Source organism: Denticeps clupeoides, chromosome 7, assembly GCF_900700375.1.
Source record: "Denticeps clupeoides chromosome 7, fDenClu1.1, whole genome shotgun sequence".
NCBI classification, from domain to species: domain Eukaryota; kingdom Metazoa; phylum Chordata; class Actinopteri; order Clupeiformes; family Denticipitidae; genus Denticeps; species Denticeps clupeoides.
Window position 1 is genome coordinate 11,434,294 of NC_041713.1, and position 17,834 is coordinate 11,452,127.

General features: G+C 40.7%; 1 protein-coding gene across 5 annotated transcripts in view; it reads right to left on the reverse strand.

Annotated features, from left to right (window-relative positions):
• The window catches only part of grin2ca (glutamate receptor, ionotropic, N-methyl D-aspartate 2Ca), a 64,298-nt gene that overhangs the window by 24,551 nt on the left and 21,913 nt on the right, over positions 1-17,834 (reverse strand). For all 5 annotated transcript variants that reach the window (XM_028985502.1, XM_028985499.1, XM_028985501.1 and 2 more), the window contains 2 exons: positions 10,987-11,585; positions 5,078-5,192 (listed from right to left, as the gene is read on the reverse strand). In XM_028985502.1, coding sequence (XP_028841335.1) covers positions 5,078-5,192; positions 10,987-11,585 — 714 coding nt within the window. The remainder of the gene's footprint in view (positions 1-5,077; positions 5,193-10,986; positions 11,586-17,834) is intronic.

A 17,834-nucleotide genomic window follows, 5' to 3' on the forward strand; every position in this document is an offset into this window, starting at 1 on the left:
GTTCTGATAAACAAGGGATTCTAGTGTCTTGTCATTTCAGGGAATCAAATCTAAACAAATCCTCCTGTTTTTGAGGGATTTGCAGAACCTGCCACTTTTCACAGCAGTAAACCCAAGTGACACATGTTTTTCTCTCCACCAAACATCTGTTTCCTAAAATCCCCATAATTCTCCAAATACCTGTCTTCTCATCATTTGTGTCTCCATTAATAATGCACAGACACATGCTCACGCACACACATAGACAGACATGCATATATTTCCGAATGCAAATATGCCAACCTCGCAATTATGTATGGAGGGGAAGAAGCAAGACTTCCTGCGCTAATTTCCCTACAAAACAATTACCTACAAGGGTGATAAATGAACAGCCAATCTGTGGCAGGACTGTCAGTCAAAGCAAGAGTGATGCTTGTTCTTTTACAATGACAAAGGGGAAGTATGAATGTCCTAAAATACCTTAATTCTGCGCTTAATGGGCCACCTGCAACAAAAACATCAGCAAAACTCATCTGTATATGAAAAATCCACAAGTTTAACTTTAAATAAAAGGCATGTGAAACTGAGTTAGGAGGCATGACTAAAATTAGTGTGCAGGTCCACAGAGAGCATTAAAATTTGTCATTAAGTATTCCAAACGTTTCGCTTTATCTGCCCCCTAATTGCTGAGAAAATCATGGGGAAAGGTTAGATTATAGTAGCACTAATTAGGGGTGCTCGGGTAAAAAATGTAATGGACTATATTGACTGGTTTTATATCTCTACAAATAGACCAGAGAGACCAGGTTCAGGTTAAGAACTGATACGCAGGATGACTGCACATGAAACAAAATCAGTATTCCTCAGTATGATTCAATGTACCTAGTGTTAGATGTGGTATGATCTATAATCCAATTTATTGGCTGGTGGTTGCATCTGACATTAAACGTTCTGCAAGTGTAAGTGTGTCAGACGACCTTATATCCAGATGTTTAATGGAAAAAAAGTACAAATAACAAAAACAATCCTTTCCTAAACAGATTTTAGTCACTGTTCTCAAGATTCATTCCATACAGTATTTTTCTAGTCATTATATTCCAGTCTTGCTATAATTACAATTTTAACCTTAATTACTCTGTAAATCGTTATACTTATGAAATTACCTGAGGTAATTACTGCAGGTTTTCTAAAACAATGATATAGTAATAAATTATGAATAAATAACAAACTCACCAAATTAATTAGAACAAGCAAGGCTGCATGGTGTATTGGATTTTCTTATGTGTTTCATAAACTTAATATTTGTTCATTCTGTCACTTTTGATTTATTTATTTATTTATTTACCAATCCTCTAGTAGCATGAAATTGCATTCATTCTGGCCTCATGTCGGGTTATTGGTTTATCCACTTATTTTGTTCCCTGGCAGCTTATGCCCGTTACCCTGCAGCTCTGAGCATCAACTCTCATCAGAAAGCATTGGGATGAAATAGATCTGCTGCAGCATCCACACCACTGGCGGAATTAAGATTTTCCATGGATTGTGGGCTACTGATATTGAATGCCTTGGCACAAAAGCACTAGATCCAGTGCAAAAACTCCTTTATCAACCATGCAACACAGTGCGACTGGTGCCCAAACAAGAGGGGGAAATCATTTCCCCCAGAACATTTATTAGCATAAATTCTGTGCCTTGCAGCTGTGAAAAATTGTGTTTTTCTGCCTTTTCCATCTATTCACTTGACAAACACAATGGGTCAGTTTTTGTATCTTATGAAAAAGAGATACCTAACTGTTTGTGGCACATATCCTATGGAGTCTGAAAACAAATAATAAAAAAGGAAAAAAAGGAACATTTGGTTCTGAACTGATTCATGGGTTTTTATTTGTTGTTGCAGTTATAAATGGTCTGCCCATCTGGGTTGGAAAACCCAAATGGTGAAGACTGTGACTCCATACATCAAAGAAAGGACAGAACTGACAGGAACTGAGCCTGTCCAAGGTTTTCCATGTCTCTTCCACTCTTCGCTTTCTTTTAATGCGTTCTCAAGTTTCACCCCTTCAGCCCCCTAAAAATGTAACATCTACGGGGGCCATAAAAAACTGGGCCATCTCGGGATGTCATTTGGTAGTTGGGAGATTCAGATCTTCGCTCTTCACTTACTGACATAGTGAAGAACGCATTTACCCCTTAGATTAATGTTGGTGATTAATAAACAATGATCTGGCCAATAATTTTGTCCTTTATCGGCATTTTTCTTTCTTATTGCAAGTGTCTTCATAAATAACTGAAACAGAGGGGTGGTGGTAGAATGCGTGTGTGTGAGAGAGAGAGAGAGAGAGAGAGAGAAAGAAGGAAATGAAAACATCCTCTTTTCAAATCTCAGTGGGGAGCCTTCTCTTTCTGTCGAGATAAGCGGCGAGGACAGATGTCGTTTTGGGAAGGAACACGCAAAAAAAGAAAGGCAGGAAATGTAGGACTTGCAGTGCAGAAGAGAGATGGGACTCTGGGCCGTGTGCTGTCACCTGGTCCAGATTGATTTGCTCTGGGTGACAGGAAGAGCAACTGCGTGGGGACGGTTATCGTCTGCGCTGCGACTCCTGGCCGTAACTCTCGCTGTGAGCAGAGGCACCTGTCTTCTGAGACTGGAGGGATCATACTGTAGACACCTACAGCGGCCACGCTCCGTTGTTTAGGGAGAGCGGACAGCAAACTGGCAGTCAGATGCAGAAAGACACACAGCTAAGTCCACAAATGTCACTTTGCACACGCTGCCAGTTGCCAGACCACACTACCACGCTTCTCATCAGAGCTTTTAAGCACCATGGATAGCGACTCTTTCCTGGCCCTCACTGTATTGCTCACATATAGGTCATTTGAATAATTTTTGTGTTTGCCATTGATTCCTTACTATTTCAAAGAGGTCAGAATAATATTGCTCACTTTATAGTAGCGCATTAACTGAAAAGCTGGTTTGACAACTTGTCAATGTCTGCTGTGTGACGTCGTCAAGTTGTGTGTTTTTTCCCCTCTCTATGTGTATTTTTTATTCCTTTTTTTGCAAATAACCCGCTCCGCAACGTTAGGTGGTCACACATCTAGAGTAGTAGCGGCGTGAACAGGTTGTGGAGCATCGATGCGGGGAGCTTGGAGGCTAAACTCTTTTCAAGCAGCATGTACTTAATGACTTCTCACCGGGGCTCATGCTTGCGACTGGTAATGGCGGGGGAAAATAGGACCCAGATTCCGGTATTGATTTCTGCCGTTCTGCGAGAGCAGAATGTGATTATAAACACAGACATTTGAAAGCTGCTCTCAGTTGTAGTTATGTGCAGTATAGACACTGGGAATTGAAAGAAAATAAAGGCCTTTCAGGAAAACACAAGGAAATCAATCAAACAAGTAGTTTTTATAAGACATGCTGTAAAATTTGGTGGATGGTTCCACAGGCAGTAACACTGAGGGGAACATGAACATGTTATTAGTTATTCTGGCATCATCATCATCAAAAAAAAATAAAAAATTAATCACACACTTTGCAATGATCATTTGTGATATTACAAAGTAATATTTATTTTAAATAATATTATAAAGTAATAATTATTTATAAAGTAACAGTTTCCACGGATTTCAAACATTCCCGTGCTGAGCTGAAGGCTGCTTAGTTCAACACCCCACCCCCCCCACCCCCCCCAAACACACACACACACACACACACACACACTCCTACATCCAGCAATTACCAGGGCATAGCCTTCAGCTGTAATAACAGATCTGAAATTAATAGAGGCCAACCTTGGGAAAACATCAATATTGAGTAATTAGCTGGCAACCGCCCCAGGCCGAGATTTTTAAAGACATGAACCAAAGGCCAACTGTTTTTGAGACAACCTCAGGCTCGCCAGCCCTGACATAAATGAATGAAAGAAAAAAAAATCCAGGAGGAGCTACACCATCACTACAAGGGCTGGTTTTACTCAAAAGAGGAGCTTTATCATTCAGATTCCACAGGCATCTCACCTCAATTATTCATACATGGAATTGGTTTGGCAAGTACATTAAATAAATGCATTGGACTGAAGTCCAGAACAATGGGTCTCTTGACAGTACAAAGGCATTCAATAAGACCATGAAGTCTTTTTTCCGCCCTAAACCTCTGCATCTAAAGTACATCTCATTGTTGTGATATACTGAGCAGTTTGCGTGCCCGGTGAGATCAGACATGTAATCACATGGGGGAAGCCACAGGGGGAAAGCAATAACCTGAATGGGCACAATGCAATCGAAGAGCCTGTGATATGGTATTAAAAATTACACACAGTATGCTTCATAAGAAGATAAAAAGCACAGACTTCACACAGGGCATCTACAGTGCCACAATACAGTGTTAAGAAAAGAAAGAAAACTTGCCTATAAACCAGAGGACCCAGGTTCAAACCCCACTCCAGGGTGACTGTCCCTGTAACTACTGATTGCAAGTCACTTTGGATAAGGGTGTCTGATAAGTTCTGTAAATGTAGTTACATTAACATTAACATATTTTTATTACATTTTTATATTTCTGTATTTTACTTTTAACATTTTACCAATACATGTATTCAAGTACATGGAATTGTAGTACTGTGTTAATGTCTGTGCATATGTTTCGGTTTCACATTTCCACTGACTGGCGCACATTGTAACGTGTTACTGTTTTAAATTGTACTTTGCGTGTTGCCTGTGTCTGGGGTGGATGAAGTTTGAGTGTAACGTAACCTCACAGTCACGACATTTACTCTGAACACTAATTAAGAATGTACACGTTTGTAGAATTTGCTTGTAAATTTTCACTGCAACTTTAGCGCCTCTGCTGGCTTGTTTCAGTACAATATATGAGTATCCTCATATATTTCAAATACATAAAACAATTTTTTCCTTTTGAACATCTTTCCTTTATAGTGTCTAATTCTATTCTGGTTGTCCCTGGAATTATTATGGCTGCACTGGAAAATTATGTATTTGACATCTTTGCATGACCTCCATGAGGGGGCAGATCTACTATTTACAAAAATGGACAAAGTGATGCCGATACTTTGGCTTTTTTTTGGAGATCTCTCACCTTGTCCCACTGTCTCTCTCGATCCAGTGTGATGATGATCATGGATGGGTTGACCAGGTAGCCATCGCTGTTAAAGGAGAAGTCGGTGTGCTCCCACGTCACATTCAGCATGTGTCTGTTTAAGGAGGAGAGTTCAACTGTTACATTGAAGCCAGGGATGTACTGTGACACAGAGTCAGCCATGATTGTTTTTTTAAATATGAATGTTTAATGTTGTTTAATATACTAGTTTGCTTGGGAATTCAGGCTATGACATGATTTTATATAATCTATTGGTAGTTGCATTTGGTTGTTTCAAAATGATATTTAATTTAAACAATGCAACTTTAGTGTGGCAATAATGCAAAATAATTAAGCCAAAGTTAACTTTCTACCTACAAAAGCACAATTTGATAAGAATGCTAAGATTATGATTGAATTTACTGAATTATGAAGAACCATCTTCATTTGGGCATGATATCCAAACACACACATTCTTTCTGAACCCCTGTTATCCTTAACTCCCCTCACTATTTCCCTTGGCCTGCTGTGGTCACTCTTTGGCTTCTTTGCTGCTGCAGTTCTAACAGCCTCTGCAACTGGAACTGAAAAAAATACTCTTTTTGCTATATATTTAAATAAGAGTATTGTTTGCTATACATTTAAGTTACAAAGAATCTCATACATCCCTAGAGATAGTAAGATATGTAGTTTCACCTTCATCAACAAAAATAAAAGATCAGTTCTGTCAGAATAAAATGTGTATTTGCTGCTGCCTTCTAGAATAAAAAAAGAGAACCAAATGGTTTACATTATTTAAGTCCTTGTTCCACCTTGATTACACAGACACACACACACACACACACACACACACACACACACACACACACACATTCATTGTCAGTTGCCACGCAGGATGATTCAGACTATTCAGTCTTGGTGACCTTAGTTGCTGTCGAATGATGACTCCACTGGCTTCTTTTTCCGATGATTTTTTGGCAAACAGGATTTTCTCTGTGTTCCCTGCCACAAATGGCACTAGATTGCTCTTTAGGGCTGGGCTGGTGTGACAGGACAGTCATATCATAACGCCCTCCTGCACTCTTTTTTAGGTTTTCCCTCCATGCAGGTCTGTCTGCCTGCATCTCTCTTTTCACATTACATATGTGGGCACACAGACACTGGCAAAGAGATCATGTCTGGAAAGCATGGCGGTGGCCCAGTGCCCCCTGTTCAGTGCTATAAATAACTATATGTAAAGCACTGAGAGAGCACACACCTCTGCCACGAACAACAGTAAACTCCTTTGTTACATGCTAGTTTGCACCAAGAACCAAGTGGGCCTCCAGGCCCTAATTATATTTGAGCAACCCTTAATTTAACAATCATCATCTAATGAAAGTGTTTCTGAGGTCATTAAAAGCATTTGGAAATGAAAGTGAAGTGTTTATTGTGAAGTACAACAAGCGCAGCAAACGAAATGTGTCCTAAGTGTTGTGGTTTCATTCTCCATGGCTGGGTTTAGCACTCACAATGAAAAGGTCAGTCGAGTTCTCAGGCAAGCAAGAGTGTAATCTGCTGCAGGGCGCACAGCTTGTGTGATGTGGATTTCTGTAAGGAAGATTTGCAGTGGTTTGCAAATCTTCTCAGCGGGGTATGCAAAGCCATACTAAAAAAAAGACGTTTTTGTCTAATGGAATTGTCACAAGCAACTTCTGCAGCACTTGAACATATGACCAGTGTGTCTTTTTTTCTTGTTCATGAATGCATCAAATGCAGAGGTGGAAAATGTAATTATGTAAAAGTATCTTTACTTTGCTTAAATTCTACTCAAGTAAAAGTACTCATCTAAAAATCTACTTGAGTAAAAGTAAAAAAATTACTTAATTAAAAATTTACTTTGAATAAAAGTTACTTTCAACAGCACTAGTCGTTTTTATTTAACATTATTAAACATAGCATAACATAACATATAATGTGCAACCCATGTTCAAACCACCCCATAAAACCTTTTTAAGCACAGTTGGCCACAAAAGTACCAAATTCTGAATTGTTTGGTCCAACTCAAACATTACAATAAAAATAGAGAAAAAAAAAACAATTCCTTATTAACAAATTGTGCCTTTTGTTCCTTCTATAGCAAAAAGTTGGATATTTTAGTTGTATATTGTTTTTACTGACAAATGAGCACACTGATGATATAAGAAATTAAATAAAACGCCCTGCCCCACATAATACTACAGGTCTATATAAGGTCCGACAGTTGATAGTTCAGTTGACAGTTCATGTCAGAGCACAAACCAAGCATGAAGTCAAAGGATTTTTCTGTAGACCTCTGAGACAGGATTATCATGAGGCACAAATCTAGAGAAGGTTACAGAAAAATCTTTGCTGCTTTGAAGGTCCCAATGAGCACAGAGGCCCGCATCATCCAGAAGTGGATGAAGTTCAAAACCACCAAGACAATACCTAGAGCTGGCCTGCCACCTAAACTGGGCGACCTGGGGAGAAGGGCTTTAGTCAGGGAAATGACCAAGATTTCGATGGTCACTCTGTCAGAGCTCCAGAGTGGACAGAGGAGAAACTTCTAGAAGGACAACCATTACTGCAGAAATCCACAAATCAGGCCTGTATGGTAGAGTGTCCAGATGAAAGCCACTCCTTAGTTAAAGGCAGATGGTACATGGAGTTTTCCAAAAGCCACCTGAAGGACTCTCCAACCATGAGAAACAAAACTCTCTGTTTTTTAGTATGAATGCCAGGTGTCACATCTGAAGGAAACCAGGCACCGCTCATCACCAGTTAAAGCATGGTGGTGGCAGCATCATGCTGTGGGGATATAACAATGCACAGAGACATCCATCATGAAAACCTGCTCCAGAACCCTCTTGACGGTTCATCTTTCAGCAACACATAGCCAAGATATCAAAGGAGTGGCTTCAGGACAACTCTGTGAATGTCCTTGAGCAGCCCAGCCAGAGCCCAGACTTGAATCCGATTGAATATCTCTGAAGATATTTTAAAATGGCTGTGCACTTCCCATCTTTCAAAGGGGCTGCAAAGAGGAATGGGCCAAACTGGCCAAGGATAGATGTTCCAAGCATGTGGCTTCATATTCAAAAAGACTTGAGGCTGTAATTGCTGCCAAAGGAGCATCAACAAAGTATTTAGCAAAGGTTGGGAATACATGTGATGTACATGTGCAAGTTTTTTTTAATAAATTTGCCAAAACCTCAAGTAAACTTTTTTTCACGTTGTCGTTATGGGGTTGAAATGTGAGGAAAATGCATTTAATCCATTTTGGATTAAGGCTGTAACATAAAATGTGGAAAAACAAATTCACTGAATAGTTTCTGGATGCACTGTTCAGGCTATTCTACTTATTAGCTGATGCTAATTATCTGGGCAACATTCTCCAACAGCAGTCAAGTTGTCGTTGTGAACATTAAAACTAAACACGACTTACACGGAGCATAATTGTTTGGGTCCACAACCTTTTCGGAAGATTCAATCACAAATAGCAGAATAACAGTATAACGAATACCCGGACACCTTTCCATTGGTTATTGTGTTGCGTTCCACCCAGATTCAGTACTGCTGTTTTCTGATTGGCTGTTGTGTAGGCCTTTTCTTTTTATTTTCTGGGCTGGTAATTGACTGGTTTTACGACCCAGCACTTGGTTCATAGTGAGGTGCTGTGGTCCACGGTCTGAGAAATATGCCGTGAACCTGCGCAATTGTTTTTTGCATTTCGTTTTTTACTAAGTAACGAGGGGGGTTTCCAATGTAGCGAAGTAAAATAATTTCAAAAACAACTCTTTTACAAATTACTCACAAAAACTTCTCAATTACAGTAACGTGAGTTAATGTAATTCGTTACTTTCCACCTCTGATCAAATGTCCTCAGGTGCCAAAAGCTGTATGTAGTTTGACCAACTGCAGCGTTTGTAATTGAATTATAATATTTGAACATCAGTGGGTCTGTGAGGTGAAAGCAGGTGAAATACACTGTCCCATGACAACTTTCATACACATGGGGCAGCTACTTGCACAAGTCTGCACACACTGGTGATACCAAGTCCTTGGCAGAGGCGATAAAGGGATGAATAAGTTTCAAAAACAAGGTTTAGCTGGTGCATCCTTTCTGCTGTAATGGTGAGTTATGGTGATTGCATTTTTTATGGAGTCTCAATGCTGCTCTATGTTTTCTCTCCAATCTCGGCATGAGCCCAACTGCCCCTGTCAACATGTGGAAATACAGCAGGTGAAGGCTGCTGAATACTCATATAGAAGTTTATGTCACTGACACTGGTCCCTTGATATTGTAAATTTGACAATTGACCAATTTCTCTCTCTCCTTATTTCCTATCTCAAATGCTCTTTAACAGTATGGACCCATCCTACAAAAACCCACATGTATGCATCCATTTTCTAACTCTTCTTCTCCAGACAAAAACTGTCCTTATAGTCTATCTATTGGTAAGAACAAACTCCACAGAGCCACCTAACCTCACCTAATCTCACTGGCTTAACTAATATCGTTTTATTAAAAAAAGGTTGGGATTGCTGTTCCCATTTTAAAAATAATTATATATTGTGTTAAGCGTTTTATCTATTAATGTAAAATCTGAGGATGCCTTACCTTACCCCATTTTTCAAATTACACTGAAACTGTGTCCTTCATGGTTCCAGCAGAAGGTTTACTTCATTGTCACCAAAAGTCCATCTAAAAAAATACACTGAATCTGCATGGGCAAACAGATTGCTCATATGCACCATGTTCCTGGCCCTTTGTCAGCCTGATCAATAGGTCCCGTTCAACATTGTGTCTTTCAAAGTAATGGACCCCAGCAGCCGGGCGGAGGTCTGGCCAGTCCCTCTCAATCACATTACACATAATAGTCTCAGTCAGAAACCAAAATCCTGTCCTGCATACAAAATCTGGGAACCTATTTGTTATTTTCTGTATATATCAAGGAAGCAGTATCTAAACATAGCTGTATATTTTCTTTTTAAAGGTGTCATTATTCTTGTGAGAGTAGTCATACATTTGAAATATACTTGAATATAGACTTTGCTTTTTACTAAGAAGGTGTGTATTACAAAAGTGAAATTTTGATTACTGATGATTTTGATTTACATTAATGAGCGATGTTCCTATGACCTTGAATAATTTGGAGTCACAATCATACTGCACCATCTAGTGGTTCTTCATCATATGACACCATAGGGGCAATGGTGGTCTAGCGGGTAAGATAGCAGACATTTAACTGAAGGGCTGCGGGTTCAAATCCTGAACCATCAAGGTGCCACTGAGGTGCCACTGAGCAAAGCACCATCACCATACACTGCTCCCCGGACGCCTGTCATGGCTGCCCACTGATCACTTAGGTGATGGGTTAAATGCAGACGACACTTTATCTATCACAAAGGCAAAAACAATGACTTTCACTTTTTTCACCAAATGCAGAGAGGGATTTTTTTCAATGTTAATTTACTCACTTGCTTTAAGTATTTAATGTTATGTATTTGTATTGACCACATCACTTTTTCAGACAAATTTTGAGAAATAAACAAAAAAAAATGGCTGACATGGTATTTATCAGGTAGGGCAGGGACCCATAATGGAAAAGTTGCCGGTTTGAATCCCGATCTGCAAGAGGCCACTGAGGTCCCACTGAGCAAAGTAGCGTCTCCACACACTGCTTCCCAGGTGCCTGTCATGGCTGCCCGTGTGCTATGCTGCATTTTTTCATAATGACAATCGCTTCACTTACACTTTACTCCAGTGCTGAAATACGTATTGCAATAATCAAGAACTTTAAAACAAGGTTTCTATCAAATCACGTGCACATATATTTTAGAGACAGTCAGATTTACAGTACATGACATATGTAGACCACCTTCCTCATCAACCCCCCCTGGCTTACCTGAAGAGTGTGTTGTTGGCCGGTGACCTGACAGTGCTGTGGCAGTCGTTGTGTCCCTCTGGGATGTAGCCCCGTTGCCTACGGTAGCTCTGCACCCCCTTGACCACTATGGCCACGCCGTCCCGCACCCTGTTACGCAGGCTCATCTTCCAGCGGCTGCTGATGATGCTAATGAGTCCCACCGGGAAGCTGTCAGGCGGGGGTTCATTGGGGTTGCCCAGAGCCAAGCTGGGAATGAACCAGATGTATCCAGGGCCCACCAGGCCGACCCCCCTGGCCATGCTAAAAAGGTACTGGGCCTCATCATGGGAGCAGTATACCAGAAGAACCTGGGCGTCAATCTGCTGGAGTAGACGTCGCGCCCGGATGTCATTCATGCCATCAGCGGACATGTCAAAGGTCAAAACGTCCTGCAGCTCCCATATGAAGTAGCTGGTGTCGATGAAAGACTTGATGTAGTCCACATAGCGCTCATAGCCCGGGTACAGGCTGGTGACCACCACAAAATTGTCCCAGTTGTACTCTTCCATCACCTTGAATATCCCATTGATTTGCTGCTCAATAGAGGTGCCCAGCTGAAGAAACGTGGAGCCGTCACCCTGAGAACAAGATAAAGAGGTATGTGAAAGGATTTTTCTTTGCTATATGTGAAATGGATTGATTACTGCATGGTCCGAATGAACACAATGTAATCTCATTGGCTTGCAGTGTTAAGCACATTAGTTATAGTTACTAGTAACAACTTCTACAACTTCTTACCAGTAATTTCAACAAGGTAAAATTCATGTCTGTTTCTCTACTGTAAAACTGCTACTTTTGATCTCCCTATTGCTGTGTCTCTCTTGCGTGTGTATTTTTGTTTCATGGAAGACCCGCCCACTTCTGCCTCTGGTTGGCTTATCATGAAGTTTAACTCAACCTCAGCCAATCATCATTACTTATGCGGTTGTCTGTTAAGCTTCCCTGCTCCTGTGGCTGGTCGGTTGAAAGCAGCTTCATTACAGCACCACATGTTAATGTTGTTCCCATCACTGTTGGCTTGTGGATAATATTTTATTGTGACTGACTGTGAAATGTGTTCAAACTGCGCCATGCAAATGCAGCTCAAGTATTCTCTGTCTGCCATCGTGATGCCATTTGTACAGGTCTTAAAACTCTGGAGAGCGACCAATCACATCTCACAGCAAAACACAACTGGCAGTGAACCACTTGATTTAAAGTGAGTAGAAAAATGTACAGGGTGCCGACAAGATCAAGTTGTCCATGTCGCTGCACCAGCAGCACAAATCAAATAAAATGGGGACTGTTTGTGCATTACATTTTTTTTTTTTTTTAGAAAGAGGCTGAATTTACGGTGTCCCATCTTGGCAGAGAGAGTTAGTTTTTTCAGGGTTTTTTTTTTGTTCCCACTGGAGACCCATCTTTCGTTTCTTTCTTGTTTTGCAATATGGACTTTTGCTTTACCCAGTTTATTGTGGAAGTGATCTTATTCTCCTCGGCTGCAAGAGACAGGAGAGCAGTGATTCTTTTCATTAACCTTTCAAAACATCACGTCAATTAATCTAATAAAAGTTATTTTTCATTTTGTCCACATGTAGGCTCAAACTGAGCTGTCTGTGGTTCTGAACCCAGGTGTTTAAAGGGAATTGTGTTAGAGCTGTATTATTTATGTGCATCATTAATGTCACTGTTTATTAACATTGATCTAAAACATTGGTGGCCATTTACCCATTCATTCGTTTGAATTTAAGTATAACCTGCTGTATAACCAATGTGTTTTTATGATCTAGAGATGGCCTTCAATTAATGCACATAAACTCTAGAAAACTATTGTGCATAAAACATAGTATAATGCATCTTCCATTGTACAGTAATGAATGCATGTCATGGCCTCAAATCTTCAAGGCCCACTGGCCTGGGTGAGTCCCCGCCCTGCAAATAGTTTCCCAGGATGGGCTCCGGGAGCCGTGACCCTGAGTAGGATGAAACATTTATGGTCAGTAATTGACTGAGTGAGTGAGAAAATGACTTTTTTACAGTGTGGGTTTAAAAAGTTATTAAATAATTTAAGACTGATTGGAATCCAAAAACTCAAATGCTACTGCTTTGTGCCAAACTTATCTATGTGGTTTATAGTTTCCTTGGGCTCTTCATACTCAAAGCTCATTAAATGACTGTTTTCCATTTAAACTGAGTGTGTAAAATTGCAGATGTTCACCTCATAAACCCATATAGTGATATAAAACCCTTTATCGGTAGCATCTGTAGATACTGCTTGACAGGTGAGCATTGGGACTGTGATGAGCCCCTTACTACACACCATGACTCTTGTCCTTCAGTGCACTCGGGAGCTTGGGGAAAGTGGGTTAGGTGAACTGAAGTGAAATATTCCTGCTTTTCAGATGAACGCTCTCACTGCTCTAAAATTCGCCATGCCTTTCCCGTTTCTCCCAAGCGCATTTCAGACTCTCCTTAAAAAGGTTTTAGGACTCACCTTGGCCTTAATTTTCTCAAGACTTCATAAACATAAACACTTTTATGTTACCTGCATGCCTTCTTTTAGCAAACAGGTCTCACCTATTCGTCATCCATTGCCACTTAATCCACCAGGTGGTTGGGTGTAGGCTGGGGTCTCACCCATGATGGGGAACAAGCCCAAAATACAGTTCGATTTCTTAAAATAATCTCATCTCATCACATTCATACCTATATGTGTAATATGTCCATCATTTGTACACCATTAAGCATTTAGCTGATACACATTCTGCAACTTAAACAAACAAAACTGTGTATTTAAGTACAGCAACACTCTCTACAGAAATTAATACACTGGCAAGCCTCAAAATTGCAGAGAAAAACATTTTTTTAGTTATTACCAAAGTAGTCCTAAAGTGTCTGTGAACTAACATGCTTAAGTGGCCGAAGCATTATTAAAACCACAGAATGTACTATTAAATGTCCATGACACAAAATATACATAAGAAAACTACTAGGTTCCATTATCTGCATATATTTATTCTATTCCATGTGCTCTCAGTACAATAACCTGGAAATGCCCTGTGATAATACATTTTATGTCACTGAAAACATTTGTCCTGTGTATAGATTTACATTTACATTTATGTAATTTACCCAGAGCATCTTACAATCAGTAGTTAAGGGGACAGTCCCCCTGGAGACAGTAAGTGGGATTTGAACCTGTGACTTTGTGATCTTCTGGTTCTGGTCTATTTTTCGGTCCAAAAGTAACCAGACATTATATACAAAGCACCTGCATCGCCATCTAGGCACAAGGCTGAAATTCAATTTTGCTGTACATATAAGTGTTTGCACAAATCATTGTCCTGAACTGTCACTAATCCTCAACACTAAAGCGCTGGCAGTACAGAAGATGAGAAAACAAGAACCACAGCTCACAAGGAATGGTGGGCCAAATGAGTTGGCTGTTTTTGGCTTTAGCTAAAGCTGTTTACCCACATAACGAAATAATCTGACCCCAAAGAATGAGGGTGCACAGAACACTACTCACGTTTAATTTTTGTCTCGGACTGAAGAGCGGAGGCGAAAAAGCCCTGTACGTCCACAGCGAGGTGAAACATTTAAGCACCACAATGGTCAAGAACCCCAATTAGCCTCCTTCCTCACCTTATTCTCTACTGGGCCGTGCTGCCCTCTGTGCCTCCATCTCTCCTTCTCATCACAGAAAGAAAGGCATCCATCTTAAGCACTCGACCTCTTGCCACACATACACACACACACACACACACACACACACAGGGAGAAATAAATGGGACAGGCCTAGCTGTAATTACTGAGTGAGAGATGGAATACATCCAGGACTTTGCAACGGGACAACAGAGGCCAGGTGATGGGGAACAGGGACGTTTCTGTGAGCCCCTAAAAAACTGGGGTCCAGGGGTCTGTAGAGCCAAGACAAACAGTCCGTTATGTCCTCTAAATAATTAGTACATTTAATCACTTACTGAGTGGCCAGTGCTTATATGCAGAATGTGGTAGTAGCCTAGTGGGTAACACACTTGCCTATGAACCAGAAGACCCAGGTTCAAATCCCACTTACTACCATTGTGTATCTGAGCAAGACACTCAACCCTAAAGTGCTCCGGGGGGGACTGTCCCTGTATCTACTGATTGTAAGCCGCTCTGGATAAGGGCGTCTGATAAATGCTGTAAATGTAAATTGAGAAATTTTCACTCGCTCAATCACTCACTATGCACAACTACTCAGTCTTATTCAGGGTCACGGCTGCTGTAGCCCATCACACTGAGTGCAGGGTGGGGTCCAACCCAGCACGCAATCACACAGTCACACCTATGGACAACTCAGAGTGGCCAATTCATCTAGTGTACATACCTTTGGATGGCAGGAGGAGACTGGAGGCCCCAGAGGAAGTTTGCACCAAAACAGGGAGAGCATGCAAACTCCACACACACAATGTCCAGGCAGGGATTCAAAGTCTTAAAGGTGTGCGCCCATGTCGCTAACCGCCATGCCATGACCCCTCATATATATACATATTATATAACATATGTGTTCACTTGTGTTACAATGTGTTACATAATCATTCCTTTTATGTGTTATTTTCAATCGTTCTCTCAGTATCAGTATGTTATCAGTATCCATATGTTATTTTTAGTGCTTATTTTTATTTTATTTTTATTTATACTCATAAGTATGTCTGTATTTCCGTCTCTCTGTGCACTTGTTGTATGTCTTGTACATACATTGTATGTACATTGTATGTCTTTCCCTCTGTGCAGTTGTAGCATAAGCAATTTACTTCAGGATTAATAAAGTTTCCTGATTCTGATTTTATGTAAATTTCACAAGTAATCGATTGTGGTATTGTCTGTTTAGCGAACTACACCAAAGGTGTTCAGGCCCATTTTCAAGGCGGAACACTCTGCAGATCACCACACTTTTCTCAGATGGAGCATGTAAATCTGTGTGTTCACACTTGGCAGCAAGTGTGTGTATATGTGTGCATGCACTGTTTACAGCATATGTGTGTGTGCCCGGTCTCACAGTATGGCGCACTGCGCTATGGCATTTGCCAAGTGACATGTGGTTTCTCTGTGTGCTGACGTCATATATGAGTGTGTGTGTGTGTGTGTGTGTGTGTGTGTGTGTGTGTGTGTGTGTGCATAGGATTATTGCTTTCGTCCTTAACCCAACAGGATATGGAAAGTACACCCAGCATGTGGGTGTACAGTATTAGTTGACGTATGTAAATACGTTGCATGTGTGTATGTGTGGAGGGTGGTGAACTGCATAATAAATGCCCTGCCATAATATTACATTAACTTCAAATAGACACATGTTCACAAGCATAATATTATTGCTGATTTTAAGATGATTTAGGAGCCAATCTGGAAAGGGCATTTTGGAAACATTGATATAATTCCTGTGGATCTTGGAATTTCAGGTCTCTGCTCATAATAGGGCTACATTTAATGCATATAGACATCAGACCCATAGATAGCTCCTTTTTTAATAAAATGTGGTTATTGTAATATAATGTAATATAATAAAGACAAAAAAATGGTTGTCTAGACGAAACAACGGCCTTTAAGCATCAAGGTGGTTAACTGTGCTAAAGCAATGGCTGCAAAATCATTTCCTTTAAACAGATGGGTGCAGAATGTATGTTAAGCCATGCTAGTGACAGATTTGCACCAAGTGTATAGTTAGCAGAATTGGCTTTGTGGAAGCAAAATTAATGTATGTTGTGGAGGGCATTTTTTAGGCCTAGAGGGCATTACTGGTCCCGTTTACATATATTTCTTGGAGCCAATGAGACCTTGCCATTTATTTTTCCAGTTCTATCAACGTTCCCTTTGATTCCTAGGCCAGAGATATGGCTGATGTTCGTTCCACCTATCGTTCCCAAAAGAATAGAAAACATTATGCAAATCCTATGTTATTTTAGCATGACCCTGATGCAGAAATATTGTGAGTGTTGCCAGTGCCAACATGCCGACTTTCATGTGTCATCCAGTTAATGAAATGACATGTAATCTTATAGAACACACTGGGAAATGGACACATTCATCCAAGCAACTACTAAGAAAATGATCTTAGAGGACGTGCTCCTTGTAGTCCTTGCTTTCATTCTTTTCTCCTCTTTGCTACTCCATTGTGGTCCTACCTTCAAATCTGTGTCATTTGGTCTCATTACGCTTCTGGAGGTGAGGCGAAAAAGGAGCAGGTTTAAAATAAAAGGGCAATGATGCAGAAGAGAAAGACAAAAAGAAAAAAAATCTGCTCCAGTTTCTGCGTCAATCCAGCCCCTGGTTACTGTTATCGGCCTAAAAAAAACCTGTCTGCTGTTCAGTCCGTTTCCCACGAGCCCCTCCAGTACGGCAGCCTTATCAACACAGCTAAGTTCCGAGCCGGTCCTCGTGGCAGGTGATGCAGCGGCGGCAGCAGATGCTTTGTTTACGAGAGTAGACTGTGGGATGGCTGCACTTAGTTTCGACCCCTGTCCTCTCCCCTGTGGGAGCGTTCAGCTCCTCCTCTGTGTTCTAACAGTGAAACACTTTTTGCCTTTGCAATATTTAGGCCACTCACACCACTGGGACTAGTAAATCCTATAATGCATCACAGGTGGAACGAAGCCTGTTGCTGTTATTAATATTAATAGAAGTAATAGTGGTAGCATCGGCATTGCGCCGAGTCGGGCCAAACATGCCACTTTGTATGAATGCATTCAATGGTTCCTCAACTAAACTCGCCAGGATTCGTCCAACCCATGTATTCTGTAGATCCTTTCAAGGTTGTCCAATCAATGCAACATTTGTGTAAATTCAAACAATACAGGGCTTTTTTA